This window comes from Aedes albopictus, chromosome 3, assembly GCF_035046485.1.
Source record: "Aedes albopictus strain Foshan chromosome 3, AalbF5, whole genome shotgun sequence".
Classification (NCBI taxonomy): domain Eukaryota; kingdom Metazoa; phylum Arthropoda; class Insecta; order Diptera; family Culicidae; genus Aedes; species Aedes albopictus.
Window position 1 is genome coordinate 163104417 of NC_085138.1, and position 20733 is coordinate 163125149.

General features: G+C 38.5%; 2 protein-coding genes across 3 annotated transcripts in view; one reads left to right on the plus strand and one right to left on the minus strand.

Moving 5' to 3' along the window:
- Positions 1-13085, plus strand: part of LOC109401093 (uncharacterized) — a 32354-nt gene extending 19269 nt beyond the window's left edge. The window contains exons 6-11 of the mRNA XM_062857568.1: positions 9157-9390; positions 9547-9653; positions 11105-11752; positions 11815-11942; positions 12471-12760; positions 12826-13085. Coding sequence (XP_062713552.1) covers positions 9157-9390; positions 9547-9653; positions 11105-11752; positions 11815-11942; positions 12471-12760; positions 12826-12992 — 1574 coding nt within the window. The 3' untranslated portion in view covers positions 12993-13085. The remainder of the gene's footprint in view (positions 1-9156; positions 9391-9546; positions 9654-11104; positions 11753-11814; positions 11943-12470; positions 12761-12825) is intronic.
- LOC109422662 (WW domain-containing protein tag-325-like) lies at positions 13016-17918 on the minus strand. 2 transcript variants are annotated; one of them, XM_019697517.3, is made up of 6 exons: positions 17740-17918; positions 17637-17676; positions 17259-17565; positions 16880-17218; positions 16715-16808; positions 13016-13254 (listed from the first exon to the last, which is right to left on the minus strand). In XM_019697517.3, exons 1-6 carry the CDS (start codon positions 17841-17843, stop codon positions 13074-13076), a joined length of 1065 nt encoding a protein of 354 aa, XP_019553062.3. In that variant the 5' UTR covers positions 17844-17918; the 3' UTR covers positions 13016-13073. The 2 variants fall into 2 exon arrangements, with proteins under 2 accessions (XP_019553062.3, XP_019553063.3); XM_019697518.3 differs by having other exon boundaries at positions 16880-17203; positions 17740-17916.
- Between the last annotated feature and the right edge of the window lie 2815 nt (positions 17919-20733).

Below are 20733 nucleotides of genomic sequence, written 5' to 3' on the forward strand. Positions count from 1 at the left end.
ACGTGAATATCATTTGGCATTTCTCAAAGGAAGCCCGTGACATTTACGTTAAATATTCGAAAAATAGCGGTTTTTTCGTGACTTTCTAGCAGAACTGGTCTAGCTGCACAAGTTTTTCATATACCATATTCTCAGGTTCAGCCTCCAAAATTAGCTGTAGGTGATTGAATTTAGATATGACGAAATGAATTTTTCAGCACTGGTCATACCACATACATAAACAGACATATTACTTAGGGTCTGTTCCAATTTGAGAACTAAAATAAATTAAATTTTCGTAGATCAGGCTCCAGAGATAGTTACCTATTGTATTGTAAAGCTGAAGCTCAGTTTACCAGACTTACCAAATTCAAAAAGAGAAATTATTGGAGAAATTTTGTAGAAAATCTGGACAGTGAAACTTCATTGTCCACTTTGTGGTCTGTAGCACGAAATTTAAGAAATTATGATTCTAATGTTCCTGTAGTTTTGGAATACTCAGAAGAATGGATTGAAAAATTTGCTTCAAAAGTATGTCCTGACTTTGTTGCTACTTTCATAAATTATAAAACAAATTCTTTAAATTATTTTCCAGAGCTATGTAATCCATTCTCATTGGCTGAGTTTAATCTGGCTTTATCTATTACCAAAAATACAGCTCCGGGTATTGATAACATAAAATTTATTGTTTTAAAAAAATTGCCTGATGAAGGAAAACTTCATTTACTTTCGATATATAACAGCTTCTTTCTTCAAAATATCATTCCTTCCGAATGGCGCTCCATCAAAGTAATAAGTATTCTTAAGCCTGGTAGAGATCCTTCATTGGCTGACAGCCGAAGACCTATCAGTTTGCTATCATGTTTACGTAAACTCATGGAGCGAATGATTTTAAATCGTCTTGAATTTTGGGCGGAAGAAAACAACATTTTTTCTCCTTCTCAATTTGGATTTAGAAGGGGTCGTGGTACGCGTGATTGTGTTTCACTTTTAGCTTCAGAAGTTCAACTTGCATTTAATCAAAAACAAGATGTAGTTTCTACTTTTCTAGATGTCTCTGGAGCTTATGATTCTGTTCTGATTGATTTGTTGTTCAAAAAAATGAACAGTTTGAAAATTCCATGTATAATTTAAAATTTTTTATATAATTTATTTTCATTTAAAATTATGCATTTTTTTCATAATAATTCTTCCAAAACAATAAGATATAGTTTCTTTGGCCTTCCACAGGGATCATGTTTAAGTCCGTTTTTATACAATTTATTCACTAGTGACATGGCATCCATTATTCCTAATGGTTGCTATTTGCTTCAATTTGCTGATGATAATGTTCTTTCCATACGTGGAAAAAGTAGAGATGTAATTGAACATTTTATGCAATGTGCCTTGGATAATTTGGATATGTGGGCTCATGAAAATGGATTTACATTTTCAGTTCAAAAAACAAAATTTATTTTATTTTCTAGAAAACATTCGCCCATAAGCATTAATTTATTTCTCAATGGACTTGAAATAGAACAAATTGATGAGTATAAATATCTTGGTATTTGGTTTGATTCTAAATTAAATTGGAACACTCATATTATATACATACAAAAAGTGTGTTCAAGAAGAATTAATTTTCTTCGTACAATTACAGGTACATGGTGGGGTGCAAATCCTTCTGATTTGATAACACTATATAAAACCACTATTCGTTCAGTAATGGAATATGGTTGCTTTACTTTTGGAAGTACTGCGCAAACTCATTTTTCCAAACTTGAAAAAATACAATACCGTTGTTTGAGAATTTGTTTAAAACTAATGAATTCCACTCATACTCAATCTGTTGAAGTTCTTTCTGGTATTATTCCACTGAAAATTCGTTTTCAGGAGCTAAATTGCAAATTTTTGATAAATTGTTTTGCAAATAATCATCAAATCATAAGCACTTTGGAGTCGTTATACCAAATTAATCCTACTAATAGAATATTGGATTCCTTTATTCATTGTTCAAATCAAGATCTTTTACATGTGCATTCGAATGGGTTTTATGATTTTAAATTAAACATACATACATATGAACCATTAATTGACTTGTCCTTATTTTATGAATTGCGACAAATACCAAAGCTTGAACATTCGAAATTTGCAAATTTACTATTTAAACGTAAATTTGATGGATTCAACCCTACACAAATGTATTTTACAGATGGCTCTCTAATTGATGGCACCGCAGGTTTTGGAATATATAACTTATTTTCAACTCATTTTTATAAATTACAATCTCCGTGTTCTGTTTTCATAGCAGAACTCATTGCTTTGTATTTTACTTGTAACATGATCAAAGATTGTCCGCCCAATTTTTATATAATATGCTCTGACAGTTTCAGTTGTCTGAGTGCTTTGAATACTATCAAATTCAATTTCAAATCACATCATATCTTGTTGATGTTGAAAAAAATATTGTTTGATTTGCATTATGAAGGATATGTTATTAAATTTGTTTGGGTTCCTGCTCATTGTAATATTTATGGCAATGAACAGGCGGATTTATTGGCAAAATTTGGGGTTATGCGTGGACAAATTTATCATCGTGATATATTTCCTTCTGAATATTTTCCCAATCTGAGAAATTATTCTCTAAATGCTTGGCAAATCAATTGGAATTCTAGTGATAAAGGGCGATGGTGTCATTCAATATGTCCCAAGGTGAATCATTTTCCTTGGTTTAAAAATGTATCTGGGAGTAGAAATTTCATTTGTGCTTTTTCGAGATTGATATCCAATCATTATATTTGTAATAGTCATTTGTATCGTATCAACATTGTAGATTCAAACTTATGCGAATGTGGCTTATCGTATGAAGACATTGATCATATTATAATTAATTGTTCTCGGTTTATTGCACCGAGGAAGATATTATTTGATAGCCTAATTGCAGCAGGTTTTTCAATTCCTGTATCTATACGGGATGTTTTGGGCTTAAAAAATGAACATATATTGAAACTTTTGTTCAAATTTCTAAATGAGATTGCCTATTTTGTTTGATACTGTTCCCCTTTTTTTTTGGTATTCTTTATTTTCAGCCTTGAAGATTCGTTTCTGATGACCCCCTGACCCCTCCCCTCCCCCATTAGGATTTCTGGATTTCCGGAGACTCGTTTTACGATTTGGCATGCTGTCCTCTTTCAAGATAGCGGCTCCGTTATGGTTCATTGCCGTGTGAGCCTTTAGTTTTAAGTTATTTTTGTAATGTTATTTGAAAAGAAAAAGAGGTTTTGTGCCTCTTTGAGAAAGATTTCGTTTTTGAAATACCGAAATCACTCAAAGGGGTTTTTCCCTCTTTCTAAATTTCAAGTTAAAATAAACAATAACAATAAACAATAACTAAAATAAATTTTCACTTAAACTTGACAAGAGACGAACCAGCCAAGGGCTGAAAGTCTCTCAAATAAAGATAAATCAATCAATCAATTAAACTTGACAGTTCGATAATTATTTCCTTAGGAGAACTGTCGAGTTTAAGTATCGAACTGTCAAATTTTAGTAAAAATTAGTTTTTATTCGCCAATTGGAACAGACCCTTAGAAGAAATTTGTTTAAAAACCGTTGTTTGGCATCTCAAGGCATCTCACTAGCACCCTCTATAATGCTCAATCCGAACAATCATTTGCAGGTGTTGTTTCCTTCATCTCGATGTAACGATTTAGCAGGTGACGACTCCCCCGTGACCTCATCCATTGAGCTTTGCATGAAAAGTTAATCTCATTTTTTTCCCTGAGAGAGAACAGAACGGCATCGAATGAGAACCAAAACAAACACCGGAAACTGTCAAAATTCTTGTGAGAGCTAGGGGTAAGACAGATCTAACGAGAGCAAATTTGTGTTCGATGTGTTGTTCAGAATTCCTCACAGTTCCTCAGAATTTATCCCATTTATGCCAAAGTATGTGTGTGATCTGGCACCAATGTCAAACTGCAAAGTGTTGCGTGTACTGAATGCAAACTGTAGTTTAAGGGATGTCTTTTATCAAATTTCGTCGATCATCGATAAAAAGAGTAACTCAGAATCTCTCAGAATTGCTCTCGTTTGCTCTCGTATGCATCGAACGTTCATTCACAGACAAACAGACATTTCACTCTACCCGCTTCCCATCGTTTCTCTTTTCAACGGACTATTTAAATATTCTGTAGTTCGCAAATCTATCGCTCATGGCGCTCGCATCGTTTTTGCTCCTGTTCGACGTTTGCTCACTACCGCCATCTACTCAGTGGGTTTGCGACACACAGCTTAAATAGCATTGGGCGATTATACTTTTGTGACGATGATTTTAGTCGCACTTTGTTCCAAGTGTCTGTGGTCTGTTTGTCTGTGGTTCATTCGTGACGGAATCTTCAAAACGTAATTCATTAAACTTGAATGAAGGTTCATGATTGAGTCATTTTAAATTAACATTGATCGGTGTCACGTTCATTTCACTCCAAAATTGAGAAGTGATGTAAATACAGCACCGCCACCATGACGCATGCGAGCATAGTCCGAACCTCACTTTATTTTCGAAATGGCCGTTAAATCGTGCGATGTTTGCGATTTGAGTGCTATAACTGTTTGTCTGTGGGCATACCTTGCATCCATATGTGACTCCTGGTTGCCTGGGATACCGCCTGAAAATCTTCTAGTACATCCTGAAATGCCTCCGGAAACCCCTTGAGGCGCCCGCAGACCCGCAGTAACGCTCTTGATACTCTAGAGCTCTTAAGCCCCTGAAAACGCCCCTTAAACGCCTCTGGAACCCCATGAAAGTCCTCTGGAACTTCCTAAACTGCCACCGAAAACCCCCTGCAACCCCCTCGGACTCCATGTAACGCACATGAGGATATTTGGCAGTATTGCTACGAATCTACGATGATTACATCATCTGAAGTAGCTCAAACGTTAATTTGAGATACTTCAGTTTGATGGAATACTTAGGTAGTACAGTTCATGGATAACTTAACATAGAATTGCACCTAACCAATCTCTGCATGAGCAGAATTTGTCATGAGTTGACTGATTGGCATGTGTCAGATGACGAGTCTCCATTTGACCTTCTTTGCACTTTTGAGTGTTCCTTCGCAAAATTTGCGTATTCAGGCGTCCCTGCTCAACGAATTAGGAAACCTGTACTAATTGGTTGCGACCACATTTTGTGGATAACTCGCTTCCATTGCTACTCCAAGAGAGTTTCATTGTGGTTTTGTACCTACAACGCCCTCCATTGTGGCATACCATAACTATTGCTTTGAAAGAAGTTTGTCCTCTGCAGTCTGTGCGGACTGCAAGAGGTATTCCTGAATGGAACTCTGATCTGTTCAAGTTCAAAATATCTTCGGATAAACCATTCTTTTGTATAGTTACGAATCTCTAGCTTCCGCTTGAAAATTATAGCTATATAATCGACTTAGTGGGCCCTAAAAAGCTCTGCTTAATTCAAATCTTCAGGAGGAAATGGGGTTCTGTCCTATTTTTCTGCAGAGGGATTTGAGTATTTCAAACATGTTTTGAACTCTTGTAGTTTTCTATGGGGTTTTTTCATGGCGTGAAATTATTCTGTAGTTTTATCCCGAAAGGGTGCGTGCGTTGTATAAAGATGGAATGAGTTTCAGATTTATCTGGTTACCTCGTTCTTTCTGAAATGCTTGAAACGCATTGTCGATTATCACATCAGTGATGTTCGTCTGGCTGACATGCCTACTCATGTGAACTCACATGCCTCCCAATTTGGGATGTCCACAGTGACTCTTTTACACAAAGTTGTATATGTTTTCAAGAAAGTACTCGCTCAATCGTAGGTTTTGCGGTAATTTCTTGAATATTGAGGATGCTTTCGATGACGTGCCTTTCAATGTCATATTGAAAGTCGCATGACGTCACAAGCTACCTCCAATGAGCTATAGGCTCTCTTTACGCTTATGCGTTTTACAGTGTCTTTTTCAGGGCACTGAACAAACCCATTGTGGTATGGGCTAAGAGCTCTCATTGCGCTTATGCGTTCATTCCCTCTTCTAGGGTATCCCTTCCTATTTCATCACCTTTCCCTTTCCTAATCCCATTCCATTCCTTGTCCCATTCTCCCTCAGGTAAATGATGAAATAGGCTTATATGTATGGCGATGACACAAATGTCCCAAATGGAGGATAACGTGCCTCTGGAGCCGGCCTTCTGATACCTGATACCACAGGTGTAACTGTAACTTCTATCATTATACAAAGCTACGATTTGTAATCTATCATGTCCAGCAAGTTGTTTGAAAGTTCAATAGACAGTACCAGACTAGGTTTCAGATCTGTTGATATATCCTAGAACCTAAGTCATCCAAACCGTTGTTGAGTTTAGATCTTTAAGTCTACGGGTGTAACGGTAAAGTTTTTCACTATACAAAGCTACGATATGTAATCTATCATGTCCAGTAAATCTTCTGCATTTTCAATACACTGTCCGGCAAAATATAACATGGAGTCTACAGCCATAATAATATCTCTTTTGTTGTTTTGAATTACGCAACATTACCAACCGTAATGATTGTATCTAATTCATTAATTTATCGTTAATAACAATTACACATATTCCAGTAGGATGTGTAGTTTACTCTGAGAATTAGGTGAAACAACTAAAGGTTGAAGACCTCAATAATAAAGACAATAAAAAAAATGTGTGAATAACTATTCTTTCTGTCAAGAGCTACGTCGGAACCTAAATGTCCCAAAGTTTTATAATAATATCTAGTGGACTTCAGATTGTCCAGTAACCGCGGTTGATTATGTAACGTTACTCAGTATAACCGATATGGCTACTGTTACGAGTATAGACCCGAAGATCTGAACTCCAAGATAGTTTGGCTGACCTGGAATATCCCTATAGTGTCTCTAAATAACATTCTAGACAGCAAGAGTTTTACGTATCCCAGAAGATTATGCAATTCAGTTATTAATGGCGAAAACACATTAATTTATTCTTGTAGATATTAAGAACTTCAGTGTAGGACAGTTTAGACGACCCTGAATGTCCAAAAAGTTTATAATATTTTTTAGGGAACTTCAGATTGTCCAGTAACCGCGGTTGATTATGCAACGTTACTCAGTATAACCGATATGGCTACTGTTACAAGTGTAGATGTGAAGTTCTGAACTCCACTGGCTGACCTAGAATATCCTAGAACAGCGTTTCTCAAACTATGGGTCGCGACCCACTGGTGGGTCGCGGGTTGATATTTGATGGGTCGCGAAGTCTTTATTACCTTATGTCGAATGTTATTGCTAGTCATTTTCTTATTTTCAAATACTCCCTTGGAGAATCTATTAGAACAGTATAGAAGAGTCATTTCTAGAATTTCGATTTCCCCTTAATTCTATTCAAAATTTTGTATCATAAGTCTTGTCTGGAGTTCATTTAATACTGAAACTACTGTCTGCATTATGAAATCAATTCTAAAACTATGAATTTTCAATCGTAATTTTTATGATTAGGGTAAAATTTTATATCTTGCTTATGTTTTAGGAAATATCGAGTTCAAGTTTTTGCTTGCAGTTAGCATTTTCTGTTAGGCTTACACGCCAGTTTCAGTAGTTAAAAAATCAAAAAATTGTAGAAATTCCAAAAATCAGCAAAAAATTACCAAACTTCGACAAAAAACCTTACGTTTACCGAATCTCAGTTAAGCTAAACTTCTGGAAATTCAGATCAATATTAATGGAATGGTGGCGTATGAAGGATATTATTAAGAATTTCAAGAGGGCTCATCTGACCATCCAACAGTTTTATAATTCTTGAACCTAGGGGCAAGACACTGTGCAAACGAGAGCAACTCTGAGAATTTCTGAGTAACTCTTTCTGTCAATGATCGACAAAATTTGTTGAAAGACATCCCCAAAACTGCAATTTTCATTCAGCATACGCAACACTTTGCAGTTTGACATTGGTGCCAGATCACACTTTGGTATAAATGGGAGGAAATCTGAGGAACTGTGAGGAATTCTGAGCAACATTTCGAGCACAGATTTTCTCTCGTTAGATCTGTCCTGCCCCTAGTCTTGAACCAAATTGATGTTCACCCACTCGCTGAGAATATGTATAGCATTTTTAACCGATATTTAATTTTCAATTCAGCAGAAGCATAAAATTGCCACTATATCTGAAGCCAGACGGAGACTGGGAATCTCATCTCAAATTTTTAAGACTAAGAGTTAACTGATGCAAAAGTGGGCACCCTAACCTTTCTTAGACTTTACCAAAAAGCACTTTTAATAAAAAAAAATCAGTTCGAAGGCTACGTAACCTTAGTTTACTATAACCTATCAAAGTAATTAAATGTATTTATTTAAAAAGGCAGTCCAAATTTGCAAAAAAAAAATACTAATTTTATAAATTTTCGTACTGGTGGGTCGCCAAATTCTTTGAAAATCAAAAGTGAGTCGCAAGCTGAAAAAGTTTGAAAACCCCTGCAGTGTCTATAAAAGACATTAGAGACTTAAAAAGCATCATGGATCCCAGACCCCAGTAGATTATGCAATGCTAATATTTACGACGGGAGCACATAAAATTATTCTAGTAGATTTCAAGGATTTCACTATTAGACAGTTTGGAGCACCTTGAACTTCGCACAATATAAAACACCTTTTGATATTATTGACGAAGGTTAAATGAATACATGTGAACGTAACCCATTGAATTCTCAAATCCAAATATTCCCAATATTCCTTAATAAAGGACTTAATTTGCAACAACTTGGCCGAGGATGGTATTCTGTTTTACTGAATTTGTAAATTTATACAGCCGTTTCTATGTTGGGGTCATATATTACCCCTCCGGCTCCAAAAGGTTAAAGAAAAGTCGTAAATATTGGGCCGGTCTCAGCGAGAGTTACCTGCATGTGTCAATGTTTATGAATATGTATCTTAGCAAAAATAAACTAATAATAAACTTCCTCAAGAACTATACATTTCAAGTCAAGATTCATGAGCATTTGTTCTTTATACATCATTTGCTCCTAAGACGCTTATAAGCTTAGCTTATAATTGTATACAATTAGCATTCATGCAGGCATTTAAAAACCGTCTCTTCGCGATTTGAAGCTTGAACGGAACACTCGCCAAGAACCACAACAAAGAGCGAAATTCTCTCAATCTCCAACAGTTGGTTGATACGACTTGAAAACTTATTCCGCCTACCACTTGGTGGTACCTACTATCTCGCTAGTACTCGCCAACCAGTCCGATTCGGTTCTGCCTTATGGAATGATGGTGATTCTAGTGCTTCTCTCCCTAGTGATACCACTGTTCCTGTTGTTTGCCTTCGTTCACCGAAAATTGTTGCAATTCCCCAAACTTGCCGGCCCACCGGAATGGCCCATCGTCGGAAGTGCAACGGAAATCGTGAATCTCAGCTCCATTGGTAAGCTATGCCTAGTAAAAATCAGTGTTTTTATTGTTTCTCCGATAATGTAACTTGTTTTGATTACGAATGCTTTTGGTTGCTCTCTCGGGCTCTCTTGCTCTCTGCGATTCGCATACCGCACATACACAACACATCCATGTGAACCGGGCGTAGAGATATTCAAGCTGCTTCGCAGATACGCACAGCAGTATGGAACGGCGTATAAGCTGAGCTTTTGGTATCAATACACGCTGGTGTTTGCAAAACCGGACATCGCCGAGGTAAGTGAAAAGCTCAGAAACCGTAAGACAGGGTGACAATTATTCATTTGTTGATTTCATGAGCATTGTTTATGGTTTTTAAATAAATTGCATTTGTAGCTCATTACAACTAATATTCCTTATATTCCTTAAATTCCTTATATTCCTTATATTCCTTATATTCCTTATATTCCTTATATTCCTTATATTCCTTATATTCCTTATATTCCTTATATTCCTTATATTCCTTATATTCCTTATATTCCTTATATTCCTTATATTCCTTATATTCCTTATATTCCTTATATTCCTTATATTCCTTATATTCCTTATATTCCTTATATTCCTTATATTCCTTATATTCCTTATATTCCTTATATTCCTTATATTCCTTATATTCCTTATATTCCTTATATTCCTTATATTCCTTATATTTCTTATATTCCTTGTATTCCTTATATTCCTTATATTCCTTATATTCCTTATATTCCTTATATTCCTTATATTTCTTATATTTCTTATATTCCTTATATTCCTTATATTCCTTATATTCTTTATATTCCTTATATTCCTTATATTCCTTATATTCCTTATATTCCTTATATTCCTTATATTCCTTATATTCCTTATATTCCTTATATTCCTTATATTCCTTATATTCCTTATATTCCTTACATTCCTTATATTCCTTATATTCCTTATATTCCTTATATTCCTTATATTCCTTATATTCCTTATATTCCTTATATTCCTTATATTCCTTATATTCCTTATATTCCTTATATTCCTTATATTCCTTATATTCCTTATATTCCTTATATTCCTTATATTCCTTATATTCCTTATATTCCTTATATTCCTTATATTCCTTATATTCCTTATATTCCTTATATTCCTTATATTCCTTATATTCCTTATATTCCTTATATTCCTTATATTCCTTATATTCCTTATATTCCTTATATTCCTTATATTCCTTATATTCCTTATATTCCTTATATTTCTTATATTCCTTATATTCCTTATATTCCTTATATTCCTTATATTCCTTATATTCCTTATATTCCTTATATTCCTTATATTCCTTATATTCCTTATATTCCTTATATTCCTTATATTCCTTATATTCCTTATATTCCTTATATTCCTTATATTCCTTATATTCCTTATATTCCTTATATTCCTTATATTCCTTATATTCCTTATATTCCTTATATTCCTTATATTCCTTATATTCCTTATATTCCTTATATTCCTTATATTCCTTATATTCCTTATATTCCTTATATTCCTTATAATCCTTATATTCCTTATATTCCACATATTCCTTATATTCCTTATATTCCTTATATTCCTTATACATATTCCTTATATTCCTTATATTCCTTATACATATTCCTTATATTCCGCGCATTCATCGCTACGGCTATCTAGCCACGGTTACTGAAATCCACAAATGCCCATAATTTCAGAAAATCCTCAACACCCAATCGTACGCCTCCAAGTCCGAAGACTACGATAAAGTCGCCGAGTGGATCGGCTACGGACTGCTCATCTCCAAGGGCGAAAAGTGGTTCAAACGACGCAAGGTCCTCACCCCGGGCTTCCACTTCAAGATCCTCGAAAGCTTCGTGCGGGTATTCAACGAAAAAACCGACGTCCTGTGCCGTAAACTGGCGTCCTACGGGGGCTCCGAAGTGGACGTCTTTCCAACGCTGAAGCTGTACACGTTGGACGTCCTGTGTGAAACTGCGCTCGGATACAGCTGTAATGCCCAGACGGAGGATTCGTTCTACCCGGCGGCTGTCGAAGAGCTGATGTCGATTTTGTACTGGCGGTTCTTCAACCTGTTCGCCAGTGTGGATACGCTGTTCCGGTTCACGAAGCAGTACAGGAGGTTCCACAAGCTCATAGGGGATACGCGGGAGTTTACGCTGGCAATCATTGAGCGGAAGCGGCAGCTGTTGAAGGATCAACCTGATGAGGTTAGACAGGATGGAGAGGACACCAATGGGAAAAAGAAGATGGCGTTGCTGGATCTGCTGCTGCGAGCAACTGTAGATGGGAAACCCCTCTCGGATGATGACATCCGAGAAGAGGTGGACACCTTCACGTTCGCTGTAAGTTCTCGACGGTCGTTAGTATGGAACTTGAACACATAATACAAATATGATTCTTACAGGGACATGACACGACGGCGTCTGCCTTAACATTTCTACTGTTCAACATAGCCAAGTACCCAGATGTTCAGCAGAAGCTGTTCGAAGAGATAAGTAGCGTCGTTGGATCCACCACCGATCTCACTCTTCAGTAAGACGTTCTTGTATTTTTAAGATTTCTATTACAGTACTACCTATCTTAATATCCTGTTGGCAACAGCGTAGCTTCTACTCCAGTGCTGAGCGTCGTCTTTCGGTTTTGATGAAAATCTGGGGTTCCCAGGTCTTCTTCAACCACCTGCATCTAGCATCCACATTGCGTTTCAAAGAAACTTATTAATCTTATTATTAAGTGTTGTTGACACTGCTAGATCGTCATCACATTCCTGTTACTCTTGTTCCCGGGTACACCGTTATACATTCCAATTTCTTCTTCCATCATTCCCGGGCATTGTATATGGTAGGAACAGGCGCAGTCTTGTGACACACGCCATCAGTAGTTGCATAAAACCTCCGCATATTGTTCCGATCCAGCTTTACAGCGCTTCAAAAATCAGTCTCTTTTCGTGTTGCCGTTTCTTGGATTCCTTTCTCTTCTACTCGTCACCCTGTATCGCTCTGTGCTGAACCGGGTACCGGTCACTAGTGTTCGACTGCAGTCCATTCCCTTATATTTCAGCACTCTCAACGATCTGCGCTATCTGGACTTGGTCATCAAGGAATCGCTCCGGTTGTACCCATCGGTACCGATGATCGCCCGTATTGCCACTGAGAATACCCAACTGGACGACATGCCCATCCCAAAGGGGACCTGCGTCAGTGTCGATATCTTCCAAATGCACCGTGATCCTAGCTGTTTCGATGATCCGGAACGCTTCATCCCGGAGCGGTTCAACGCCATCAAGGAGGGCGGCAATCACAGTTCGTTCACCTATATTCCGTTCAGTGCCGGAAGCAGGAATTGTATAGGTGAGATGAGGGAAGGACATGTCTTCGAAGGTCTTAATCAACCTTAAAATCGTTACATTTCCTAGGTCAAAAGTTTGCACAATACGAGATTAAGATAGCCATTACGAAGCTGATTCAGACCTTCCGTTTGGAGCTTCCAACGCCGGATATGGAACCGGTCCTGAAAGCGGAAATCGTATTGAAGCCTGCCGAAAAGCTGCCCATTCGTTTCATTACCAGATCTAGCAAATAGCTTCTCAGACTTTAAAACAGTAGTTAAGCAATAAAATGACATGGAAACAGTTTATTGAATGCAAATAAAACCCCTACGATTTCAAAGCACAAATATTTCTTCATAACATTCGATCATCGTTCGGGTGCATTCCCGCGGTACGGCGCTTGTCGCTTCGAATCGCTGCGGGCACACATCGGACAGGGTCTCGTTGAAGATGCACGAGCTCATCAGGATCCCAAGGCTGGTCGAGTCCATTTCGTTCTCCTCCACGTCGGCCACCCTGCGGAACATAGAGCGAAAATAAGAAGAATATGGCTTTACAGAGTCTTAAGCGGGTTCTAGGAACTCCTACAACAATTTATCCAGGAATTCTTCAAGGGATTCCTTCAATGATTTTTCCAAAAACTCCTACAGGAATTCCTCCAAAGATTTCTCCAGGAATTACTTCAGAGATTCCTCCGAGAATTCCACCAGGAATTCTCCTACGCATTGTTCCAGGAATATATCCAGGCATTCTTCCAGGGATTCCTCCTTGGATTCTTGCTGATATTTCTGCAGGAATTCTTTCAGCGGTTCCTCTACTAATTCCACCAAATATTCCTCCAGGAATTGCTTCAGGGACTCCTCCAGGAATTCCCCAGCAGTTCTTCCAGGATTTTCTTATGGCATTGCTTCAGAAACTCTTCCTAAGATCTCTTCAGAAATTCATGCGGGCATTCCTCTAGGATTTCATCCAGGAATTTCGCCAAGGTCTCCTCGGAATTTCTCAAGGATTTTTTTTTCAGGAATTTCTCTCAAACTTCCTCTAGAGGAAAATTTCATACAGTAACTCTGAGATTTCTCCAAGCATTCCTCCAGGATTTTATCCAGGAAATTTTCCAGGAATTGCTCCTGAACATCCTTCAGAAATTATACCTGCATTTTCTCCAGGAAATCCTCTATAGGCTTCTTCTGGAATTCGTCCAGGAAATTCTCCAGTAATACCTTCAGGAGTATTTCAGGGATTCCTCCTGGAATTCCTCCAGATTCTTCAGGAATTGCTTCAGAGGTTCCTCCAGAGTTTTCTCCACAAATTTCTCCAAGGATTTCGCCAGGGATTACTTCCGGAATTCGTTTGGGGATTTCTCCAGGAATTCCACCAGAAATTACTCTAGAAATTTCTCCAGGAATTTCTCAATTTCTAAAGAGATTCCTCCAGGAATAACTTCAGGGATACCTCCAGCAATTCCCTCAGGCATATCTCTAGGAATTCCTCCAGGCATTCATCCAGAATTTTTTCCAAGAATTTTATCAGGATCTCCCCCAAGAATTCCTCCAGGAATTACCCAAGGAATTGCTCCTGGACATCCTTCTGAAATTATGTGAGCAATTTCTCCAGGAAATCTTTTAGGGATTTCTTCAGAAATTCTTCCAGTAAATTCTCCAGGAAGACCTCCAGGATTTTTTTTAGGGATTCCTCCAGGAATTCGTCCAGGAATTGCTTCAGGGATTCCTTCAGCGGTTTCTTCACGAATTTCTCCAGGGATTTTCCCAGAGATACCTCCAGAAAGTTCTTTAAAGATTCCTCCAAGAGATCTTCCAGAAATTCCTTCAATGATTCTTCCACGAAATCATCCTGGAAATTTTCAAGGATTTTTTTAGAAATATCTCCAGGAACTCCTGCTGGAATTCCTCCAGGGATTACGCCAGGAATTTGTTCAGAAGTACCTCCAAGCATTCCTTCAGGATTCTCTTAGAGATTTTTCCAGGAATTGCTTCAGGGATTCCTCCGATAATTCGTTCAGGGATTTCTCCAGGAACTGCTCCAAAAATTCCTTCAGAAATTTCTCTAAGATTTCCTCTAGGAATTCTTAAAGGGCTTCTTCAGACATTTTTCTAGGGATTCCTCTTAGAATTCCTCCAGGATTTTTTTTAGAAATTGCTCCAAATTTATCTAGGATTTCTAGAATTCCTCAAGATATTTCTTCAGAAATTCCTCCAGGGATTCCTCCAGCAATTTCTTCAAGGGATTCTTCAGGGTTTCCTCCAAGAATTCCTGCTGACCATCTTTTTTTTTTTAATTACTTCAAGAATTTCTGGAGGAATAGTATTGTAAGAGAACTTAAGTATTCTTTCAGGAATCCCTCCAGCAGTTTATTCTGAAGTTTACTCAGGGACTCCATTAGGAATTCTTACAATGAGCGAGACAATAAGTCCTCCAGGAATTCTTCCAAGCAACACACATGCCACAAAAGAGTCACAGCAGCGCAGGTTTTGGTTGCACAGAAGTCACTGTGATGTGACTTACTTTAAACATATAAGTACATACTTTCTAAAAGTGCTTTCAGCACAGACAAACAGACGTAACTCTTAGAAGAAATTCATCAAAAACTTTTGCCTGGTGTCATTTTCATGAGCACACTGCCACCTGTTGGTAGAACCGCGCGCGACGCTTTCGGCCATGATGGATTTCGATTTGACGTTTTGCTGACACGCACACTACTACACAAATTGCCTGTAATTTTCGTTTGCATCATTCAGCAACGTGTACACTGGCACACGTCAAAGCGATCGAACACTAGCGCATCTGGTGGAACGATCGCGCAAATCAAAGGAAATTTAAATTGATCGTTAAATGCATGTGCCAAGCCGCTTTGAAGAGTGTTACGTCTGTTTGTCTGTGCTTTCAGACCTAGGGGCAAGACACTGTGCAAACGAGAGCAACTCTGAGAAATTCTGAGTTACTCTTTTTATCAATGATCGACGGAATTTGTTGAAAGACATCCCCAAAACTACACTTTTCATTCAGCACACGCAACACTTTGCAGTTTGACAATGATGCCAGATCACACTTTAGCATAAATGGGAGAAATTCTGAGGAACTGTGAGGAATTCTGAACAACACCTCGAATACAGATTTGCTCTGGTTCGAGCCTTGGAAGCCTAAAATCATCTTGAATATTCGGCTGCCATCTTGAACTCTGGGCCGACATCGTGGAATTTCAGGTCTCCGGTGTTGATTTCTATAAAAAAAAATCATCAACCATGCTAATGGTAACAAAAATCGCCGCAGTTTGATATGTCGCATGATGGGGCTTGGTTCAGTGTTGTATACGGCCAATTATACCGGTGCTGTTCCGGATCACTGAAATGGTCATAACTCCGGAACGTGTTGACCAATCCGGACCATTTTCAATAGCAAACAATGCAGTAAAATTTTGGTTCGATTTGTGCTATAATCCAAAAAATCCGCCAATGGGAAGTGCCTTAAAAGTGAGTGAACTTTTTTTGCGCACAGACATACATACATACACACCTAGGGGCAAGACACAGTGCAAAAGAGAGCAACTCTGAGGAATTTTAAGTTACTCTTTTTAGACATCCCCAAAACTGCAAGTTTCATTCAGCACACGCAACACTTTTCAGTTTGACATTGGTGCCAGATCACACTTTAGTATAATGGGAGAAAATCTGAGGAACTGTGAGAAATTCTGAACATCATTTCGAGCACTGTTTTTCTCTCGTTAGATCTGTCTTGCCCCTAATTAAAAATATAAATAAAAAAATTCTACAGGCAATTATATTAGAGAAAACTTTTCCAGCTTTCTCCAAAAATCCCATACAAAATTTCATCTGAATGTAAATTTTGATAGGAAGTTTTAGTTCCATCTACACTAGATGGATCTTTTCCATGCTATCTTTCTAGAAATAGTATGAAACGAGCTCACCAATATATCTCGTATCACGGCCATCGAACTTACTTCTTGAGATGCTGCATCAAAAATCTTAGCGTATTTCTCCTCAGCTCATCCAGCGAATTTACCAGCTCCAACACTTTGATCGTTCTCGAGTGAACTAAAAAGAAGGAACATGAGAAATTTGTTCATGTACCTAACTCGTTTCTTCTCCTCCATAACGAAACTCACTCATATCTGACGGCCCGGGTATGATCTGATTTAGCAACGCCAACGAAACAATCGGTACCTTCAACTCCCTCAGGAACAGCTTCAGTACACCGCAAACCTCATGGGGTGTTTTCTGCTTCCGCAGCTTCTTGTAGTTGTCAGAGTTGATGTCGTACCGAAGGTTCTGTATGGTGTTGTGGTTACCCGATACCCTGTACAGCCCGGGTGATTTCATGAACTTGTCGCTAGACTCGACGATCGTCACACATTCCACCACAATCCTGGGAATGCGTAGCGTATCGCTCTTGATCACATCCTCCAAGTAGGTGTTGAAGCATGCTTCGTCTGAAATTTGAATATCTAGATTAACGCCTGACGACCAATGGCCCATGCAGATTACTCTGTATAATATTCCGCTTCTCTAGTGACTCCTTATCGGCACGCTTCTTGAACTTCAGCTGCAGAATCTTCCGCACGTTGAATGGCTTGTGCGATTCTTCTAGGTTCTTGTAATCGCTTTTCAATGTATTGTAGTCGTCTTCCAGTGTAGAGTGCTCGGCCTTCAACCTCTCATAGTTTTCCTGCAGGGCTCGGTATTTCTGCTTCAAGACACTGTACTCCTCAAACAGCTCCTGGTGCTGGTTTTGTAAATAGAGAAACTGCTCTTTGAGGTTGATGCTCGATGACGGCGAAGATCCGAATTCCGACTAGAATTGTAACATTTGAAGTTCGATAAGTAGATATATGTATAACACACCCGGATGTTATGCGTACTAACCCTAACCTCTCGGGAGCTTCGGTGATTTTCTGGAACAGCTCTGCAAACGAACGGAAAAGTTGTGATTATTCAAGAAATCCAATTTCTAATGCACTCCACAAACTTTTTCGAAAAACTTTTTCGATTGCTAAATCCATCCAGTAACTTTTTGGGCCGATTTTTGGGCTGGGCCAGACCTAATGAATTGCGGTACTGATCGTTTGCCATTACGAACGCGAACTACAATCACAATTAGCGAGTAAGAGAAACAAGCTGCTCGAAACCCGCTGACTGATAAGCACTAAGCAGTGTGGATATTTAGTCACTGAATAATGTTGCATTTCTATTCGTGTGGGAAATTCACCACACTCATTGATGATTGGTTATCTTATCAAACTGTTTTCGTCATATTGATATCGACGGTTCTTGCATAGTGGGACTTTGCGTTTGCATTAAATGAGTAATTACTTGTCTTAATAAGCAGTTTGAGTGTTCATTTCTACTATACTTTTTCTTACTTCTTTGACATCTGGTATAATTTTAATTTATAAACTATCTTTACCTTTTTGTATTTCTTTCATATCCTCGTCGTCGTTTTTGTTTATTCCTTTGTTCTCCTTATTACTTTCTTTATTTGCTAAACCCTCTTTATGTTGCTTCTTTCATTTTCTTCATTATCTTTACTTTCTTTACTTTTTTTACTTCCTTTAATTTCTTTTCGTCCACAACTTCTTTTAATTTCTTCCATTCCCTTATTTCTTTTAATTCTTTTTCTTCTTCTTCTTTCTTTCTTTACTTTATTTACTTCGAGTATAGGGTAATGATTTCTCATGTGTTTTAGTTTTTTTTTTCGACTGGTGTACTTTGTTTCGAACAGTAGCCGATGACAGAAAGTAGTTCTCTTCCAGCCAGCAATAGATCTTGCATCGACGCCATGAATTGATGAGCTTGTTTCATACAAGGGATACTCAAAATAACTGGGGCAGGTAAAACTTTCCAAAAAGTTCCTTGGAGAATTGAGTTATCTCTAGAAATTCGGTTTCTCCTTGATTCTATTCAAAATGTTGTATTGAAAGTTTTTCTTGTTGGGTACATTTCCACTGCGACCATTTGTTTGTCTAGAATTGTTTTTCCATCAAAATCTGTCGTACAGTTCACACTACCATCACCTGTAGAAAATGGTTTACGAAACACTGCATTGGCAATAACGTCAACAGAAGGCGCTAGGTGAATCTGCTTGTGAAGGCCGCAACTATGAGTTGAAATGATTATTAAAAGCATGGTCGATGAAATTTTTGTCAATGTTACTTCTGTTTGTCTGTGCGTTACCTTTACCGAATTTCAGTAAATATACACCTATCAGAAGGCCGGCTCCAGAGGCACGTTATCCTCCATTTGGGACATTTGTGCCATCGCCATAAATATAAGCCTAAATTTAAAAAATGAGTCCCTTCAGATATTCCCAAAAAATCCCTCAAGAAAATCCTCGAGGGTTTCATTCAGAAATTCCTCGAGGAGTTCCTCCTGTCATTCCTCCAGGAAGCCGCAAATATTTTTCCAAAAATTCCTCAAATAATTCCTCCAGAAACTCTTCCAGGAATTCCTGCATAAATTTCTTCAGGAATTTCTTCAGAAAAACCTCTAGGAAATCCAGGAGGGCTTTTTCTAGGGATTTGTCCTGAATTTTCTCCAGGAATTTCTCCATGAACTTATCCTAGGGATTCTTCAGAGATTCCTCCAGGGATTTATCCCGGAAATTCCTCTAAGATTTCCTCCAGGAAGTCTTTCACAAATTCCTTTGGGAACGCCTCCAGTGATTCTTTCAGAGATTCCTTCAGGGATTCCTCCATAAATTCCTTCATGGATTCCTCCTCAAAATCTCCCAGGAATTCCTCCTAGTATGCCTCTATGGATTCCTCCAGAAATTCCACCTGGAATTCCACAAGAAATTGAGGAATTCCTCCACGGATTCTTCCAAGGATTTCTTCAAGAATGCCCCCGGGAATTCCTTCATGCATTTCTTCTGAAATTCTTTCAGAGATTCCGCCCGGGAATCTTCCAGGAATTTCTCCAGGAATTCTCCCAGGGATTTGTCAATGAATTCCTCCAGAAACTCCTCCTGGAATTCCTCCAGAAATTCCTTCAAGAATTTCGTTAGTAATTCATCCACGGACTCCTCCACGAATTCTTTAACGGCCCGACTAGAAAATTATATCTAGATTATATAGCGCATTTAGTTCACCACTGGACTATCGCACTAGTTTTCACGAGTGCGAAAGCGCTAATAAAAGTGCGCGATTGCATCAAATCTGTTGAGTGGCAATGAGCACACCTTCATCTCAACTACATTGGCTCATCCTTCGGCATCATACCTCTATGAGCGCAAACCTTGTGCAACTGACAGCAGAAAGCGGAACGACGACCAACCCCATCAGAATTAAACGAACGGTCGTCGCGGTAACAAGTACCTTTGTAAATCGTTATTAAATAAAAGTTTCCCACTCGAAAGTAGATTTCCCCGCGTGTGAATGTTCCTTTCAGCCTATTTCCGAAAGTCCTGACGCTGTATGTCCACTGTCCGCCCAATACGCCGTCAGGTAATGGGCCCAGTTGGGATCGGAAGAGCTGGAAATTGATTTTTCGAGAGTGCGCGTCGGTTTTTTTTCGATTCCGCTGCAGTAGCGAAGTTCGGCCGGGAGAGCCGAAAACGTGCGCGTCGCTTGGCTCCGAAAAGTGTGGTTAGGATCACCAGCCGCGGGAAGACAAAAGTGAAGAATACCCAGAGAGGTGTGTGCGTGCGAAGAACACGAAAACTTTTTTTTTTTTCGAGTGTGTATGTGTGACAATGGTTGACGCAAAGTTTGCCGTCCCGAAACTGAACGGGCAAAATTGGCAAACATGGAAGGTGAAGATAGAAATGTTGCTTTGCCGAGAAGACTTGTGGAGTGTCGTTGAAGAAGATGTTCCGGAAGAAGAAGACCGCAACGCTGCGTGGAACAGCGCGGACAGAAGGGCAAAGGCAACAATAGTGCTCCTGTTGGAAGATAGCCAATTGGCTTTGGTGAAAAATTGCGAACATGCGCGGGATGCTTACGTAGCATTGAAAAACTATCATCAG

Bases quoted from the DNA above. Each gene is read 5' to 3' on its own strand.
- LOC109422662 (XM_019697517.3), bottom strand. From the start codon at position 17,843: ATGGCAAACGATCAGTACCGCAATTCATTAGGTCTGGCCCAGCCCAAA. The intron at 17,566-17,636 runs GTTAGTACGCAT...TTACAATTCTAG, and splicing joins GAAGCTCCCGAGAGGTTAGG to TCGGAATTCGGATCTTCGCC. The intron at 17,219-17,258 runs GTAATCTGCATG...GCGTTAATCTAG, and splicing joins GAAGCGGAATATTATACAGA to ATATTCAAATTTCAGACGAA.